The following is a 20,016-nucleotide window of genomic DNA, read 5'->3' on the forward strand; positions in this document are numbered from 1 at the left end:
ACAAATGACTAAGTGCTTCCTGCATACAAGACTGGATCCTTAAATATTATAACACATCCAATTTTAGGACTTGTTAAAAAATGTCTGCAGTAGAGTTAACTCTCACCTGGTTTTTGACTCAGTTTATACAGGAATGACTGACGAGGGTCACTAGTATCTTTAAGAGACAGCTGCAGCAAGGAGCCAGACTTCTTCCACTTCTGCATGAACCACATACCTGAAGGACAACAGCATGACAATAATAGGACATATTCTACAGACAACTTGGCCACAAACCAGCAGGGGCATTCAAACAAACCTACAGGACATTCAACACATATCTATGAGGCACTCAACACAAATGTTATTGAAACTGACCAACAAGCTAGTGTTGATGATTTACAGTATTAATAGTTACAACAATGTAGTTCTTACACGGCAGATTGGTACATAATAATGATAATGTTGATTTATTAGAAAGCCCTCCCTACCAACAAAGTTGGGCTCAGGATGTTTTACATATATGAAGTCACATGAGCACACACTATTCAGTATGCATCAAATGCATCTTACAGATTCATTCACCATCATTCAGATCATAACTTTCTTGCTCTCTTTCTGTGCACAAACACATGCATACACCTACACAAACACATTTTTTCTCTCTCTCTTTCTCTCCCAAACAGGATGTGTATTGGAAAAAAAAACACAGATGGTCATCCCTGTAAACAGGTGTCACGTCCAGAGAAAAGTATGTCAAAACCAAGACAGAAATGCGTGACACCCAATCTCACAGTAACATAGTGGTGACAAGTTCTCTAGTTACTGCAGCACCAACCGCCCTACCATCAGGTCATGAGCTAGAAGGTACTAAGGTGATGATGATGACAAACAGGAAAGGAATACCAAAAGCAGACAGTGAAAAGACATCCTCGGTTGGTAGGATTACAACAAAGCAACAAAAGTTTGGCTGGTATGGTTACAGCAGAGCAAAAAAACTTTGGTTGTTAGGATTACAAAGGCTATGAAGGAAGCAGTGGTATGAGAGTTAATCTGAATCTGATTTGCTTGACAAGAGATAAGGCTGTGAGGGCAGCAGTCTGATGAGATAGTTAATCTCAATCTTATTTGCTTGACAAGAGCTTGTCATTACTATAAATACTGTTGTTGTTTTTAACATCATCACATATACACAGACACAACCTTCCGTAAGACTTTTCTACAAAGAAAAACTTAAGACCAATGACTTACCCATGTTAACAAGGCCACTATTGTTGTATAAAGCCCCCAGGTGAGGCCCCGACAAGGACAGGAATGTATACATTTTGGGCAGCAGGTGTGCAAGCTTGGGGCTGGTTAAAGCTGACCGGATGATGATGGTACCCAGCGAATGGCCTACAAAGCTGCACAGTTCCCAACACAGTGACCTTAGACACCTAATGTTAGGCATGCAAAATATGATAGCTACTATAACTTTCTAGCGAGTACTAAACAAAGACCCATACACCCATACAAGTTCTACACAGGATGGTGGTGCTTAATGCCCTGTCATTATCAGAAACATGCATTTTGAATGCAATTCTTTTTTTAAAGTTTTCATAGGAGCATTTTTACCATGTGTGACAGCAAGAGTGTATGTCTGTACATTTGTGTGTCTATATATATGATAACACTAATAGTCTTGTTAACACAATATTGTACATTCATGTTTATACACAGTCAAATCTGGGTAATTAAACCACCGGCTAATCGAACCAGCCACTTATTTGAGCCAAATCCTGAAGATCGAATCCCATTACATAAGCCTAATATTATTCGCTTATTGGGACCAAAATTCTATTTAACTGGACCGAAGAACGTGAGAGCAAAAGCACAAAAAAAGCCTATGTCGCCCGCTTTAAGTATCTGGTCTAATGACGGAATGTAGAATTTCCACAGGTAAAAAGTAACAAAGTATTTTCATCCATCGATAATGACTTTCAACACTTTGATGAAAATGAAGATTATGATGCTTTGCAATTGTTACTTAATTGCAGTGAAACAATGCAAGGAAACTTTGTGAAACTTTGAGCACGAGATGTTTGTGGTGATTTTGTTCAAGTGCAAGTGATGGACAAGAGAATGTGTCAGATCACACTGGATAAGTTCTTCAAACATTGACTGGAATTTGGTAAGAACTTTTTTATTGTAATTCATATCCTGTGTATCATGTAGATCCTTTCAATCCTTTCATAATGACATGTTAATATGTTATGTATAGCAAATCGTATCTTGTAACAGAACATGTTTGCGCAAACGGACCAGCCAGTTATTAGGACAATGATTGTGTCCCAATGTGGTCCAATTAACCGGAATCGACTGTATATACAGTCTAATAATCTTTACACAAAAATGACACTCTGATATACCAATTTCAAAACACCAAAAAGGACCTAGACATGTTATTTCTAGTTCTCCACTGAGACGACAATCAAATGCTTTAGTAAGCAATGGCTTAGCTCTAAATGATGCTTTAATCTCCTCCGAAGAGACCAAGAATGATTTTCATCTAAAACCTGTAATCAATTCAAAATCTTCCCTGATTAGACATTTTTGCGTCAATAATTTTCCCAATTATAATAAAAATTAAACCAAATAAAAGAAATTATAGGTTGTAACAGCTTTCTGATGCTTAAACTATGACTTAGTCATATATTTACTTTCAGCTGGGTTTTTTTTTTCAAAAAAATGTATAAAATTGTGCCATGTTTTGGAATCAGATAACTGTTATATAAGGTAGTGGTTCTTCAAAGTAAGGTCTATGGACCACTTGTGAGCCGAACACATAAGTCAGGTGGTCCACAGCTGACAGTCATCATATGTCAGCAAAGTGATTTTTACTTCACCAGATATGCTAATTAGTCCAGTATTGATTTCACACAAGTTTTTTTTATCGATGCCCAACTGCTTGTTCGTACAAAATGCTCGCTTACCAAGTCTTTACATCACAGTGCAAGCAATGCCTCATCCTTTACTTTTATTAATGCAGTGCATTTCCTTATTTGTAATTTTTATTGTACTTTGCAAAGTATGTAATTTTACGTAAACTTATTACTATACTACTGTCACAAAAGTACATTTTAGTTTTGAATTGTAATGAACCGTTTAAATTTGAAATTCATGGTATAGAGTGATTTTCAGGCCTTAGTGGGCCGCTGTACTTTTTACTTTACTTTTCCTTTGTTTCAGACATATTTTAATAACAATCCCCCAACTCAACCTGTGTCATTTCCCTCCCTCTAAGCCCCCTCTTCTCTCCTTAGTAGACAGTGCCTCTAACCATTTGCTGAGTACAACATAAATGAATTGTATTTGTCAGATCAAAATGAAGTTGCACACACTTTCCTAGATTATTTTGTTATTAAGAATTCAATACTGAAGTCTGTAAAATCAAGAATACTCATACTTCCCAACATTCACTGGCCATGAAACTGTATGGTAAATGTCAAAACAGCTATAGTGACCACACTTTGATTGATTGTTGGATTGCGTGTATTAAGGTTTCCTCTTTCCTATCATACCATTATAAGGCATATCACAGCTCAACACACCCACCTGATCCTCGACACATGACTGCTGTAGATGTCAATGTTGGAAAGAATTTCTGCAACCAACCGCTCTGTCATCTTCTCAAAGTCAGCAAAAGTGTCTTGCTGCCAACATCCAGTAATGCAGCATGTTAATCCTACTGTGCTAACAATTCTGGTGGGATGCATGTCAAGATTAAACAAAAATTGAATTGAAACAGGTTAATTTTACAAGACCCCTACTACAGTCAAATCTCGCTACTGTGCCACCCTGCTACTATGCCACTCTCGGTATTATGCCACTTTTGCTCGGTCCCAACTATAAATTCAATGCAAAATAAATTGACTATGCCACCTCCTACTCTCGCCACTATTGTAAAGGCACGAGTTGTGAAATTCCGCGAGCGCGTCACATCTGGCGGGTCTTTCACGATGGAGGAGATTGCGGAGGAGATGCTGTGCAGTGAGGAAAGCAAAGAGGACGAGATCAAGGAGGACATTGTTCCATTCGAGGAAGCCTAGCTAGCTTGGAGCACCGTCTGGAAGTTCTTACAACAGAGAAGCGGGAAGCCCGGAGTGATGCAAGCGTGCGATCGACTAGACCAGTGGTTCTCAAAGCATAAGTCAGGTGGTCCACGGCTGACAGTCGTCATATGTCAACAAAGTGATGTTTAAAGTGATGCAATCCTCGTATAAACATTTTAATTACAAAGAACGAGCTTGGTGGCCTGCCATAATTTGTATTAAGTAAAGTGGTCCGCGGTCCGAAATACTTTGAGAACCACTGGACTATACAACGAGATGTATGAGATCCGCCGAAAGAACGTGCGCCAGCCGACAATTCTTGAGAGCTTTGGACTGAGGGGTAATTTGAGCAAATAAAGCCGTTTTTATGAACCCTTGCTGCTATGCCACTCTCGCTACTATGCCACTTTTGCTTGGTCCCGGTAGGTGGCATAGTAGCGAGATTTGACTGTAGTTATGATTCTTGACTTTATAATGATAACAACTATTACAAGCTTTTATTTCATTATAATATTATTAATCGTCCTTGAACCTTGTTCAGTTGGTGTTACCATAGCAAGTGAACTGATCTCAGCACTCTATCTTTCATTCTACTACCATATCACAAGAATCTTTCTTTACTCCCACCACCATCGCAAGATATAAAATCCCAGGAAAACTATATCCATTACATCTACCTGGTTGCGCTCTGACATAAGGAATTCTAGTCGATAGCCAGGTAATGCCATCTCAATGTATGTCCGTACCAGCCGAAGATCGGCACTGTTACCTATAACACAAACAAGAACACAAACTAAAACAGAACCAGATAACTTTGTTTAAGCAGACGTTTGTAGAGTGATATAGACCTACACAACTTTATCAGCTTAAACAATATACAGATTATAAAGGACTAGATGATTTCTGTCAGTTTTAACAACAGAAAATAAAGTTCCTGCCCCCTAGTCAAGTAGTACCTACCTGTCAATATCTGTTACACAACTATCACAAACGTGAAACATAAAAAAATAAATAACTGCGCTAGCTAAATAATTTTCAAATGCTACCATTTCCATTAGATGACAGAGAAAGTGACTTTGACAGGAAGCTTAGAAATTTCCCATCACAACCCTTCCTTCTGCAAAAAAAATGCCAATGGTCTGTAGGTGAAGCACCATCAGCAGAAGCTGGTCTCTCTTAGATGCACTATGGTATGTTTTCATCACCATGAGTAACATTTTAAAAACTTCTCGATCTGTCTATATTTTGAGTTTACCTCCTGCAGGAACAGACTATCAGAAGGCAACAATTTTTCCAAATTCCTCTGGATGGACCATTTATATTCACCAAAAATAAAGTACACGTTCAGAATAGATTGAGGAAATAAGTTGATTTCATGTATTTTTTGTGGTATACCTATTTCTTATAGATTTAAAATGTCAAGTTTAAAATAAGCTTATTTCGTGCTTTGCAAGTTTAGCGTCATCTTCGTGTGCAGAATGATTTAAGCAAGTGGGCTCACCATCAAGACCATGGACACACACGATGAGATGTAGACCATCTCCATCTTCAAACTCATCAGGGGTTTGGAAATATGGAACAGCTGATGCCAGAGTTGACGACTCACTGTGACAGGCAAAGCACTGCATTTAAACATTCATTATCAGCCTATAATGCTGCGTTGTCTTTCTTCAATCTACTTTTTGAACCCACATACCATTAGTAAGTTGGAAAAGAACATCCCTCTTTCTCAGGTACATTCTCCCAATTTATCAGCTCTGACCTTCTTGTAAGTACAATGATGCCAAACTGTAAGTCTAACTCCATCCCTTCCTCCTTTGTCTCTGTCTATAGACATTTATTTGAATCTCTTCTGTCTCAGTTTAGTTTTAATAGATTGTTTTGGATGAAAATGTTAAATAACAAAAAGCGCTGGTGCATGTACAGACCAATAAAATGAATCAAGAAAAACTTACTTCAAGTTCAGAAAACTGAGGTACCAATGGCACAATCTCGCACAATCTCTAACTGTATCAATGGCACAATCTATCAATCTCTCACCTGTACAGGTGACCTGCATAGTTAAGTGACAGCTTCATTCTCTCCCGTAAGCTGACAAAGCTGAAATAAAAGTGATGATGTCAGCTGACACAGGGTAAATAAAGTGATGATGTCATGGCAGAAGGCGTAGACACGTGCATGTGCTCACATACCCACAAAAATGACCACTCACTTCTCCCACTCTCTCAGACACCTTGCATGCACAAATGCATCCACCCACAGACCCACACTCATAAGCAAACACATACCCCTTCAACATACATATTCACCTCACACATCCACTGACACACACACCCCATCTCTTTGCAGGTTTGCAGTGTGGATATTACTGACTTTACTGTGCTGTGACCAACTGCTGACACCAGACGCGGTTGTGGCCCCTGATCCACCCAGCGGGACAGTTCAGGGTTTGAGGATGAGGACGGTAACCTTGCTTTCTCTCGGCCAATGCCGTCAGATGTACGAGGTCGGCTCAAAAAACTTTCCGGTGCTCTCTGCCTCACAAGCTCTAAACTTTCCAAATTTCTCACAATGTCTGTGTCGCTGGCAGCACGCTGACAATGCACAGGACTGTTGTCCACAGATGGTGGATCTGATGCACTTTTCTGTCTCAGCGATCGTTCATACTCTTCACGCAGCAGTTCTATAACAGTAACTTTTCTCTCAGCATCATCAGCTGCATTGATGTCTGGCCCTGCACTGACATCTGGTCCAGCATCTGCTAAAGAACACAGATTAAAGTCATGCTGCAAAAGAGCAATGTTTCGCAGGGTGTTGTTGCTGCTGTCAGAATCACTAAAATAGACAGTCTGTGAGAGAGCTGTACTGACCCCTGTCTTCATGCTGCTGGAATCAGAAGGAGCAGTTAACTCTAAGTTATCACAGATGGATGGCTGCGAGGTGGAAGACAGTTTGATGCCAGAGTCTTCACTACAGCTGGGGGATCCTTGCTCAATTAAGTTATCATAACCATTAGCTATGCAGGTCTCATCATCACTGAAATCATCTTTGTTGGAAGAGTCTGGAAGTTGGGATCTGAAGGATTCCTGAGAAGGCACTGTAAGCTTTTTATCTGTCATGTCTAGTGTTTCTTGCTTTGTCCCAGACTCAGGCAAGCCGCTAGGCTCCAATTGTCCACCCTGAAGGGTGCATGCATGAAGCTCTTGATGACATGTTTCTATTGGTGCTGAGCTAGCATGAGGAAGCAATGATATTGCTTCTGTGCCACCTCCTTGGCTCTCCAAGCCATCCACACCTGCCCCATCGTTTTCCATTATAGGTGCTGTGTTTGCACGGTTGGATCTGAACAAAGCACGCTTTATGGCCAGATTTTCCTTCTTGTCAATGCCGCTAGTTACACCATACTTGCTGTCATGTCTTGCTACCTCACAAACTTCACTTGTCCCCTCACCAGATGTACCTTCCATAGCTGCCTCGGTGCCCTGACACAAGGATAAGTCCGTCAGTTCGGGGAGAGAGGTGGTGCTGCTGCGACTCCAACAAGGTCGCACTAGCATGGAGGAAGAAGAAACAGACTGAGATGGGGATGCCATCAGCTGGGCCCCATCTAGCGTCTTCTGCATGGGGCTTAAGGTGCCCAGCAGCACTGCTCTGGAGCCAACCCCATCAGGTTTGGGCACTTTACGATAACCAATCAACGTCACAATTTCCTTCTCTTCCTTAGACTCAAATTTTCCACCACCCTTGTCAATCTTTTGCTTCTCCACCTCTGAACATGAGTAAGATGATGGCCGCTTGAAGGTCTCTGGTTTGATATTTTTGATGAACTTTTTCTTTAACCTTGTCTTTGGTCGAGGTATGACACTATCTCCATTTTGTGAGGTTGCAGAGGAGGAGGAGTTGGAGTCAGACTTTGGGCGAGGACCTTCTGCTAGTTCTGCAGAGTCTGATGCTTCACTTAACTGGTTACTCATGGAGATTTCTGAAAAATGATTGAATCAGAAGTGGTTTCAGAGTGTTGAAATCATCATTGCAAAAATGTACAATAGCTACTCACTAGAAATGCAACGCATCCTGTTGTTTAGACATGACACCTGCATGTGACTTGTCCAATGGCAGTGAACAAAGAATACTCTGGCTAGAACCATGTTATGCTCTTCTTCAGAATGCACTGAACATAAAACTTACAATTTATCTTGTACACACTGTAATCTATCCAAGATCACAGAAAGCTGCATAGTACCCCTCTAATATATTTCCTACATGTACCTGTTGGCCTTATGTCATGGTATATGTCCTCAAATATGATGGGCAAGGTTGTGTTGTCCCCATCCAGCTCAGCGCATTCAACCACCAGTGGCTGCAGCTGCTGAAAGTAGGCTGATGTCCTAACGATGTTTGCAAGCTCTCCATGACCCTGGATGCTGTCAAAAGGCAATTTTTCCTGGTAATACTAAGGACTTTCATGGTCATGCTGAAAATTTCTAGGTTTTTACAACACTGACCTTTTTCTGCACTGTAATATAAATATATGTTGACATATATGTGTGTGTGCATGCAAGTGCATATGAGTGCACAATGGTGGTTGCATAAGTAGTAGTCAGAAGATTGCAAGTTTCATAATCTGACACAAAGCATTCTCTTTTTGTCAAGTTCTTTCAGAAAATATCAAATGTCATTTCAAACACAATATTCTCCTCAAAACATGCTCTGTTTGTTGATATTCTCTTTCTTGCTGCTATTCGATTTATTCATATTTTCTGTTTATTGATATTCTATTTATATTTCTCTGCTTAATACTATTCCATTTAAATTTTTTGCTTATCGATGTTCTCCTTCTTTTTGATATTCTATTTATTCATGGTTTACAAACATAAAGTAGTGGACACTGGTCACCATTTGCAGGACCTGCTCACTATTACCCAAAACAAGTATAAGTGGTAGGCATTGTCAACTGCCATGGCTATCCATATCTATGATATGGTCCTACCTGAAGACTGGTACCAATGATGATGATGATGGGGCTTTATAACGCGCAAAATCCGCATCATGGAGAAACGCTCAATGCGCCAAAATTTTACATAAAAGTACACCAATAAAATCCACATTAGCAGCTGCAGAAAACCAAAAGGAAAGTTAGTATCAAACGATCCGACGGCTAAAAAGGACCACAGTTGCGAGAGACGATCTGCTGCTGCAAAGCGCATGAACACCACTCACAAACACAGGTCCACAAATCAGGAGAAGGAAAAACAGGTGTTCGCATGGGCATTGTAGGAAAAATGAAGGGTAAGATCATCAGGTGCTTGGCCCTGCAGTACAGTCTTCAGTCCTCTTGACGAGTGCTGAGCTACATGCACTGTGGTCGTATCTCTGTGACCTGTACATAGCTGATCGATACAGGCCACACTATCAAACTTCACGATGACCACCTCTTAACTCATTCATGTTGACAGTACAATGTTACAATGATAGTACAGCGGTAGTGGATAAACAATGAGACAGGTCCCATGACACGTGACACAAGACATACGAGATATAGTCGGATGGACGGAAAGGGCAGCAATTGCCAGTAACCGGGTATTGGATATACACAGTTCAAAAGCTCAGCATGAAGTGGTTTAGTGTTATAGTTCGGTCTCTACTCCGTCATGCGGTGATGTCATCAGTGACGACAATGTACAATGACGTAGAAACGCAGCGGACTGGGTACTGAAGCACAAACAAAAATAAATGTTGATAAAGTATAAGAAGACCACAGAGTCACAACTACGGCCTGTAGGCACCACACTCGTAGAAAATTCACTCTCAAATCGGTATATCACAGAGATTCACATAGACCCATACGATCTGTCTGAAGCAGAACTATGTCACACAATTCCACTGATCGAAGGTGAAAATGAAACTGTAAAGAACGGTCACCACTGATCATCTCCCACACAACAGAACCGAAACCGAGGTCACCAGGATGGAAAGAGCATCATATCCAAGCTGTCGCAGCCAGGCACGCTTCAAATTAAAGTTGACAGCAAAGCCTAGGGAAGCAACAATAACACATCAGGCAAGACCGAAGACAAAGTAGGTTCCACCCATCCGCCACCTTACTACGTCACTACGTCACCAATCAAGGGATGAATGATGGATCAACTATTCATATTCTCTGCTTATTGATATCCCATTTATTTATATTTTCTGCTTACGAACACATGTTAATTAAAATTATCTGCTTATTAATATTCCATTTATTTTCTCTGTTTATGGATATTCTATTTATAATGTCTACTTATTGATATTCCATTTATTTATAAGCATTCTCTGACATTATTATGTTTATTTGTATTTTGCTTACTGTCTCTTCTTTTTTTCTGATGTTCTGTTTATTTGTATTGTTTGTTTACAGATGTTTTTCTTACTGACTATTGATATTCTCTGCTTTCTTATAGATATGTTGTTCTTACTGACATCCCCTGTTTATGATACTCTCCCCTTACTGATAGTTCGTTTATCTATATTCTCTGCAAATTAATAAGTGAGAATTTATAAAGCACAATATCTCAGCCATAGGCAGACTCATTGCGCTGAAACAAGGTCATGAAATAGTCACAAAGATGAAGAATGAAGAACAATGTGAAACCTTCCTGTGTTCTGACCCTAAAGGGTGATCACTATAGAACAGTAATGACTCCAGAGAATAAGGGTTAGTAACATCAGGAGAATACTGAGAATATATTGAGTAATCTTGAGAATATGAAGAATTTTTTTGTTCAACCAGACTTATTCATTGCCACAATTATAAAGCAATTAATTAACTTGAATTTCTTTTTCATTCATGAGTGCTGATAATATTAATATCTCGTTAGAGATCCCTTTAGCCTTCTTAAATGCTGATTATTCACAGCTGTATTAAAGCTATTTACAATTGTGGCAGCAGAATGCCCAAGCTAAGGATGTGATGGACATGCTTGTGACACATAAGGGTTTCACACATCGAGGAAGGCAACAGACATCAACAGGACGGATCTGAGATAAACATTTAGACAGTTCTTCTGGAAAAGTAAATCAATTCTTGTTTTTCGTCTAGGGTTGCCATGCATGCAGCAGACTTCATATTACATGTATCTGTAAATGTCATCCCAGACTGTGATGTTGACTTAAGACATTTGGCAACATTTTCATGGTAGTTGCACTAGCTTATATGCAGTTGTACACAATATACTCATCACTGTGATACAGTTACACTAGTACATTATGATATACTCATTAATGTGGCCAAGTTACAATCACAGCAGTGCATTATAATTGATATCAAGTTGATAATGTACTCGTGACAGCAGCACCAGGTGTGCTGTCCACAAAAATCTATTTGAGGCAATGACACTTCCATTGGTATTTTGTGACAATAGCTTCTGCTAGTAATATCACCAACAATATTGTTAAATATGTGAACATATTAGTACTTAAAATTTTTATGATAGATTAGTTGCTAATAATCTAAATAAAAGTCATTATTCATGCCCATTCCCACATATATTAAGTCTGTAATCATGCCCAATAGCAGGTACACAAAGAAAAACTACTAATCTGTTGCCACTGTGTTTCCAGAGTAAGAAGCAAGAAAATTGCTGATTAACTTAATAAGGGAAAGCATTTGAATGTACACAACAGAAATAAGCCAAAACAAGAGACAAAAATCCTACCCAGGATCATAGCAGGCCAAACATGCTGACTTGGCATTTTCCATGGTGAAGAAGGCCTCTGCAAACCGTCTGACCTAAGAGAACATCAATGCATGTTGCTATGGAGATCAGGCTTACAGGTAATAATAATAAACTCCAGATTTGTATAGCACATACTCACACTCATAAGGAGCGAGCTCTTGGTGCTTGAGACAAGAACGAGACATGGATAGCGTACAAAGGACAGAAAGATAAACAACATAAAAAAGGATGAAAGGATAAACAACAATGGTGATGACTAATACAAGACAGATACAGAAAACATAAAGAGAAACCAAGTAACAAAGAACTGAAAGTATCATGCTTTGTGAAGACATGTAGATAATACCAATAAGCAGATAAAGGAGAGGGGGGAGGTGCAACAGGTGGGATGACTATCAGGATGCAAGAAATTTCATAACTTTTTCTGCCTGGTTCTTCTTTACCAAGCTAAACTTGGATATAATTATACTGTAACTCAATTAACACTGTCGGTGTAGGGAGTAGTATTGTTAGCTGCTGGTAAAAGGCTTTTAAATTGAAACACTTCTTTCACCCTTGTAAATTTGCATTCAATGCATTCTATAAGCAACAAGCATTTGGACTAAGCCACCTACACTATAGCTGTCAAAAGCAGATAGCATGAATTGTAAAATTATTCGTATTTTTCTTGAATACTAAGATATTCTAGTTTATTATTATTCACAAATCATAGCAAACTGTACCTGCAAAAACAATACTGCACTTACAAATCCTTCCTGTACAAGGGAAACATTGCCTAAGCAATGATGAGAAAATTACTTAAGACAACACCCAGACAGGTTTCCTGGCATGGTGGTCATGAAACTGTGTTATGAAATTCTACTTGAATTTTTCATACCTCCATGCACACAGTCTAAAGTGTCACATCTGTTACTGTTGTACAGCTGTACAGAAACTAGAGACATGTCAAGGATATAAAGGGTTTAAAGGGAAAAAGGGACATCAAGGAAACAGCCACAGAGGCTAGCCTTGTAGTAAAACTATACACTATAAGCTAAAGTTCTAGTAAATAAGTAAAGCTATGTGTTTGAATGTTATATTAAACCTGTACTCTAGAAAGCTATACTAAAGCTATGCAATAAGATAAAATTATGTTAAAGCATTAACTACATGTGTGTATGTTGCAAATATCTTTGTCTCTTCCAAACAACTGCAATTATCAGAAAGAAATGATGATAGATTCCACCATTACTAAAACTAGTCCTCATTATTTATGAAAGAAAAAAATGTCTGCTTTGTTTGGCTTTCTGAAATTGGCCAGAAAATAGGTGCATAACTTTCACAGAAATCAACAAAATAGAGGAAATTTAAAAAAAGAAAAAAAAAATGTCTACGAACATTTAAAACAAAATTTTCCTTGGAGCATATAATCCTTCATCTCATAAAACATGAGACATGAAAAACAACAAAACAAAGACATTAAAAATAAACTTTATAAGTTTTCTTATGCGATATCAATAGTGGAGTATAGTCACTGAAACTTATTTCTTTCTACTTTGCCAGTACTCCTATTAGACAAGTTGCTCAAGAACTACAAATGTTCATCTATGAATATCCAAGAAAAGACAGGAATATAATCCAGCCCTACTATATGTCAGTAAAATAACTATCAATAAAATAAAATCCATCTAGAATTTTAGATATAAGCTAGCTTCTTTATTTACAGTAAAAAAAAAAGCAACAAAAATGTATAGAGAAAGAAAGGCCATTACAAAAAATGAACAAAAGGAAACAAAGAAACTCCAGCAATCATGGGCAGCAATATTCTTTAACAAAATGCATTCATATTGCTGCAAATTATTATGATGGTTCACAAAGATGTCAAAGACAACACACTGTTAACTGGACAGCACACGAAATCTGTGTGAACACTCACTCGCAAGTTGTGATGTTCTTTAGCCAAGAGAAGATGCACTTCTGTCCGCAAGGTGACAGCTTCCAAGAACTGAGCCCAAAGAATGACGTTCTCGGCACACAGTTGGGTTATATCCGTGATTGCTGTCTGGATCAGATCCTCCTCATCATCTAGACTCTGCAAAGCATCTTTAAAAGCTAATGAACAAAAATCGCATTTTTTATTACATCTTCCTGGATAATTACATTTTTTTTCTTCATGTCTTCAGGTTACACAAGCATGCAAGCACACACACAAACACAACTATATAAACAAAGAGTTGAAAGGTCACACCTGGAGATTCATGATGACACTGCTCAGTCGAGAATGGCAATCCTTTTGTTCTACACAGACAACATTGGGTCTTTTTAAGTTGAGGCAAAAACTCTACTTCACTCTCCTCACACCTCACATCCCAAACATCCTCACACTCCTACACCCCCACATCCCTACACATCTCTACATCCTACCCCTCATACTCCTACATTCTCACACCCCTACATCCTCATACTCCTACCCCCTCACACCCTTACATCCACACACTCTAACCCCCTCACAGCCCTACCCCCTACATCTTCTCACTCCTCCCCCTTCACAGCCCTACATCCTCACACTCTTACATCCTCACACCCTCTTTTCTACTTCATTTCCTTCCTACCTCCAGTATATTTGGCTATGTTCTTTTCTCCCTTGTCTCTCTTTACAACTAGTACCCTAGTGATATCCACTAAATATGAACGTGTTCAAAGCTTTCCAAACTAGTACCTCAGTGACACTAACCAAATATGGAGATACTGTAAGCTTACCCAGCTTGAGGGTGGTGGTGTGGTGTAGTTTGTCGAGGCATCGTACTAGGTTTTGTTGCAAACTTTCATGTGCTGACAGCAGCAGAGTGCAGATCTTTTTATGCATGACATGTGCCTGCTGCATCCGGGAATTTGTAACACTGCCAGGCAACTGCTGACAGGAACCACAAGAGAACATTTTTCCAAATGAAAACCAAACTCTTAACTTCATCACGAGCCTATGCATGCAAAAACATACACACACACACAAATACATGCACAATAACCACCAGCAATCACTAACCCCAGAGAGAGGTCGCTGTCCAAAGTATACAGCCTCCAGTGTGGCTTGGTCTGGAGACTGCCCTACCCAGGAAGACTTGTGAGGGCGGGGCATGCTGTCATCACCAAACCAAAAGAGACAGGAATCACTTGTCACAAGAATACTTGTTTATTTTACACAAAATCTGATTTACACATAAGCAACTGCAATACCTCAATCCCAAGTCAAAAGATACTGAATTTCACTTACAACATTGTATGGTTACACTGAACATCACAAGGTCAGAGAAAAGCAGCTTATAAACTGATAATAAACATGCCTGCACACACTGTCCTCCCCCCCCCCCCAACACACACACATACACAGACATCTCACACACACACATCTCTCCCATACAGCTTATAAACTGATAACAAACATGCCTGCACACACTGCTCTCCCCCCACACACACATCTCTCCCATACAGCTTATAAACTGATAACAAACATGCCTGCACACACTGCTCTCCCCCCACACACACCTCTCTCCCGTATTCATGTATGCATGCCTTTACTCCATTCCCCCAACACACACATACAAAGGAATGACCTTCCTCCAACCAACACACACACACATATCTGCCACCACACACATACAACATACACACTCACGCACAACCTCACACATTTGTGCATGTATAAAAAAAACATTCCCTACACCTCAAAAACACACACACATGTATGCATGTATAAACTCTCTTACTTCAGATATGGCTGATGGATGGCGATCATGGTGGCATGTATAGTCACCTCCACTGCCGACAGGTGAAAATAATCAAAAAGCACGGGAAGGTGGTGATGCAGGCCCTTGGTGGGGCTGAAATGCAGCTGCAGTGTACGCTGGCTACAGCATTCCATTTTCTCTCCACTATCGTTTCTGTAAATATTCAAACTACTGTCACCTACAACACTTCATTTTCCCTCTACTATCATTTCTGTAAACATTCAAACTATCATCACCTACAACACTCCATCTTCTCTTCCCTTGTTGTGTGATGTCCACTTACCCTCCTTCATCCTCCCCAAACCACAGCTCCACAACCAATTGCAGTCCCAAGTTTTCCAGACTTTCCTCCAACTGTCAACAACAGCATCCATTACATTATGTTGTAGTCTTAAACTGTCAACAATAACACCCACCATACACTGCCTAAAAGACACCAGCACATGACAACACTGCTTAAGGCACAACTCACTGACATACAAGTGATATGCAACTGAATCTAGCATACAAAATGCAGACTCACTCTTGCACTGTCCACCAAGGTGTGAATACGATACAGGATTGCATCATTGATGTTAATATCTTCATTACGATATAAGATCTGGAATGTCCGCGTTAATGCCACATTATTGACTAGGACTGCTGTGCAGACTTGGGAAGATCCTAGAAACAGACATTTGGGTTAATTAGGCCATTTTTAAGAAGTCATACACTTTTTGGCATATTTGTAAAAAGGACAAGTTGCAAAAAGGCTAAAAAGATCGTAGTATAGAAACAATATAACAGTTAATAAGAAAAACAGTATAATAGTTAATGAGAGAAATAGTAAGAGAGGAATAATTAATTAAGAGAGGAATAATTAATGGGAGAAATGTAATAGAAACAGCAATAGAGGAATGGTACAACAGTTGACGAAACAGTAACAGAGGAAAAGTACAAAAGCAACAGAGGAACTGTACAACAGTAATAGAGGAATAGTATTCTTTCTTCTTTTTAGCCTGTACAATATATTAATAATAATAGTAAACACTGATGTGAACTTTTGTAACACCATATTCCAGCCAAATCCAGGCTCTCCACATATTACAAACATAAAAACACCAGACAGACCAAAGTCCTGTGGCTCTCTCTGTAAAGTTAAAGGGAAAGCCAGGTCATTCTTGCAATGCTGCATTATAATACTAATCTGTCTTAGCAAGGAAATGTTAATCTTATGTCAGTATACAGTATACTTGCTAAACTCTTGCTCTTAAAGCAGGAAAGTAAACCATGTCACTATACTTGTTAAATTCTCTGTGTGTGCAGGCTTGTTTAAGCTGACTTCAATTCTAGCAGGGAATTTCGGTGGAGTTTTCAGAGAGACCCGAAGTTGGTAAGACCTGAAATTAGCAAAAAATATTCTTCAAGAAATAAAGAAGCAGATTTAAGAAAACGTCAATGAGCACCATAGTTAAAACAAAATTAGTGGATGGTATTATCGTGAGTTCAGTCAACATCATCAGTCATCTCTAAATAGCTCAGACTTCTTACATTGCACATTGCCATGCTGTAGAATGTAACTGACGTTGTATAGCATGATCAAGATATACTCTGGATGTAATGAGAGACATACTGAGGGAGTTTTTCTACTGAGTGAGAGAGTGAGTTAGTGTTTTAAACCATGCCAGGAAGTAAGGCTATATCATGGCAAGGTATTACATCTCAAGTGGTGGAAACGATGAACTGTGCAGTATATATTTATGGTTTTTTCCAGCAAAATGTTGGATCAACATAAAAACCCTAAGTGGCTGTTGTGGTGAGGATTTTTTTTGTCAAGCTCCCAAAGTTGTCTTTTCTTGAAGGTTTTCTTCACCCAGAAAAGTATTGTTGACACATTTTTGTTTTCCTGCTCAGTTGATAGATGCACAAATGACCTTAACTGACCTAACCTGATCCCCAGACAGTTGGAGGGGTACGTCCTCTCACTGACTACTGAGACTACACACCAGGCAATACCTATCTCCTATTTTCATATGTACAATGCTCTCACTGTGACTCTACGCCAGGCATTACCTATCTCCTATTATCATGTGTACAGTGCTCTGCCTAAACTACTAAACCTCAGCCAGGTCATGGGCTTGATGATGGACTCATGTCATTTGAGCTAGTCATCTAAATGGAGCACAAAGGACAACAAATTATTGTTGATGATGATGTTATTATCTACATTATTAAAACCGTCACAAAGGACCTCATGCATGAGGTGTTTAAACTGAAAAAGGAGTCACTTAATGCATTCAAATAAATATTTATCATATATATTACAAATAAAATACTGCTAAATGACTATCTGGATGTTTTATAAAGTATATGCAGATTGTCAGAGCAAAACAATATAATGTGTGACTTTACACCAGCCAAGACCTTCATTTTCACAACCTTGTGATCAGTCTAGTGCAACCACCCTTCACAGGATTAATCTATCACTAAATACCAAAGATTTTTACAAATACCATGGACATAAAAGAAGTGTATTTGTTAAGATAGCCTACTTATGTGACAAACATTTGGTACACAGACATCTTCAGAGCCAGCCAGCTGAGACTGTTCTCATTACTGTGCATGCACAATTCCACAACTGTCAGTCCTGTTGATCCTCATCAACCTTGGTAAAAAGTAGTTGTAGATAAGAGAGGATAAGATACAGGACTTACAAAATGAGTAACAATGAATATTTTAATGAGAAAATGTACTAAAAACACAAAAGCCTCAGAGTATTTCTCAAATATATTTTTATAACCTTCAGAACTAATGTGCAGTTTACCCAATGACTCTTTAAAAAATAACAATACCTACCCACGTTGGAAAAGGTCTACATTGTAGAACTTTCCGAGTTCTACTGACAACTCTATGGTGGCTTGAAGCTCAGACATGGCATCTGAAACAAAACCAACATCTTCATCCCACATTTGTATTTCAGAATGCCTATCTTTCTTCCCCTGTTAGCTTTGTTTCTGTGTATGTCTTTACCATACCACAGTTCTATGTGAGGCAAAACTAAAAGCACCACTTGCTTTTTTAAATTTCAAAATAACTATGAAGCAGTGTGCCTCATTGTCAATGCATTACACATTAAAGTAAAGTATAATTATATGTAGCCTGAGCAATATTTCCTGACTATACTACCTCAGCCAGCACATGACATGATGGAGAAACCAATTAGGATGTAATTAAACCAGCATGTTGATACTTGCAGTGCTCTTTGAAACATCCATCTCCCAAAAGACCTGAACTCCAACACTGCCCCATCACTTGCATCTAATTAACCACCATCTAATTAACCTCCTCCCAGCTCCTCCAGGCAAGTCAATCAATCTGCGGTTTTCGTTATCCCCTATGACAGCAATGCCACATCAAGGCACTCATTAAGCTCAAAGAAGGATATCCTATTTCAGCTGAGAATGATGAGGCCTTATCTCATGCATCCAACTAACTGGACAGAGGGGGACTGGAGGTCAGCAACACATTCAGTAAATGTTAACTCCTTTGCAATCTCATCCCGGAAGAACTTATCTGCACCAACCAACAAAATAAAAGATTTGGTTCTTTCTCATTCCAATCCCAGTGCAGACTAATCTTTCCTGTGTTTCAGGTTTTGTTGAATAAGCTTTGTGAAATATAATTTGCTCTTCAAATACTTCACCTGAGGTTGTGACTAGAATTTGTGCTTTACATCCATTTCCAGCTGTTGATGTCAAAGCTTACAGTAAAGGGCAATGGGTATAACATGGGTGGGGTTTGCATGACCTATAATCTGAGAACACATGGCAGACACTACACCTGAGGCACAGAAACCAATCTTCACATTGTATATTGCCGATGTTTCTCTTAACCATTTGAATCTTCTTCCACAACAGTACAGGGAAGAATGTATGTATTAAAGTAAAATAAACCAAAGTGAAATAGCAAGGCTCATTGTCTTATCTTCCAAGACTTTAATGTCATGCAAAGAATCTATTCTAACGCATTTTTTTCAATGACTGAGATCTGAGAAAATGTCATGGGAAAAAATCTGTCCTGTCTGAGAACAGTTAAAAGGGCTTGGATGTGTTCTTGCCTAACAACACTATCTGTGGGACCTAATCAGGTGTGCCTGTCTATAGGAATTAGGGAACAACTGGGGGGAAATCAATAATCAACTAGGTTCCTTCTGTGAGTGAAAATAACTGCAATAAAAAGGTGTGATAAAAGTGATCAGAAAAACCCACAAGCCACAGGAAAGGAATCAAAGTAGCTAAGTCTTAATGACGCTGCTTAAACTGACAATAAATGAAAAGAGAAGGTGGAGGTGTTTGCAGATACCTACAGGGGTTTGGGGAGCACTCACAAACAAGTCCACGAGCTTCTAGATACTTAACACTGCTTTGAAACATCAATCAGCCTCAAATGTAGAAAGAAATGTTGTAGTAGCTATATGGTGGCACT

General features: G+C 39.1%; 1 protein-coding gene across 5 annotated transcripts in view; it reads right to left on the reverse strand.

The window, feature by feature from the left end:
- LOC112573886 (protein FAM135A-like) overlaps positions 1-20,016 on the reverse strand; it is a 34,977-nt gene that overhangs the window by 8,694 nt on the left and 6,267 nt on the right. For 3 of the 5 annotated variants that reach the window (XM_025254553.1, XM_025254548.1, XM_025254551.1), the window contains 18 exons: positions 18,388-18,469; positions 16,834-16,931; positions 16,076-16,215; positions 15,836-15,906; positions 15,532-15,705; positions 14,811-14,904; positions 14,528-14,681; positions 14,016-14,065; positions 13,704-13,859; positions 11,768-11,841; positions 8,340-8,494; positions 6,444-8,052; positions 6,111-6,170; positions 5,572-5,675; positions 4,748-4,839; positions 3,574-3,671; positions 1,231-1,382; positions 107-217 (listed from right to left, as the gene is read on the reverse strand). In XM_025254553.1, the coding sequence (XP_025110338.1) occupies positions 107-217; positions 1,231-1,382; positions 3,574-3,671; positions 4,748-4,839; positions 5,572-5,675; positions 6,111-6,170; positions 6,444-8,052; positions 8,340-8,494; positions 11,768-11,841; positions 13,704-13,859; positions 14,016-14,065; positions 14,528-14,681; positions 14,811-14,904; positions 15,532-15,705; positions 15,836-15,906; positions 16,076-16,215; positions 16,834-16,931; positions 18,388-18,464 (3,469 nt within the window). In that variant the 5' untranslated portion in view covers positions 18,465-18,469. Of the gene's footprint in view, positions 1-106; positions 218-1,230; positions 1,383-3,573; positions 3,672-4,747; positions 4,840-5,571; positions 5,676-6,110; positions 6,171-6,443; positions 8,053-8,339; positions 8,495-11,767; positions 11,842-13,703; positions 13,860-14,015; positions 14,066-14,527; positions 14,682-14,810; positions 14,905-15,531; positions 15,706-15,835; positions 15,907-16,075; positions 16,216-16,833; positions 16,932-18,387; positions 18,470-18,717; positions 18,879-20,016 lie in introns of those variants that run through there. The other 2 variants (XM_025254552.1, XM_025254550.1) reach the window with 2 other exon arrangements.

The sequence above is a fragment of the Pomacea canaliculata genome, linkage group LG10 (genome assembly GCF_003073045.1).
Source record: "Pomacea canaliculata isolate SZHN2017 linkage group LG10, ASM307304v1, whole genome shotgun sequence".
Classification (NCBI taxonomy): domain Eukaryota; kingdom Metazoa; phylum Mollusca; class Gastropoda; order Architaenioglossa; family Ampullariidae; genus Pomacea; species Pomacea canaliculata.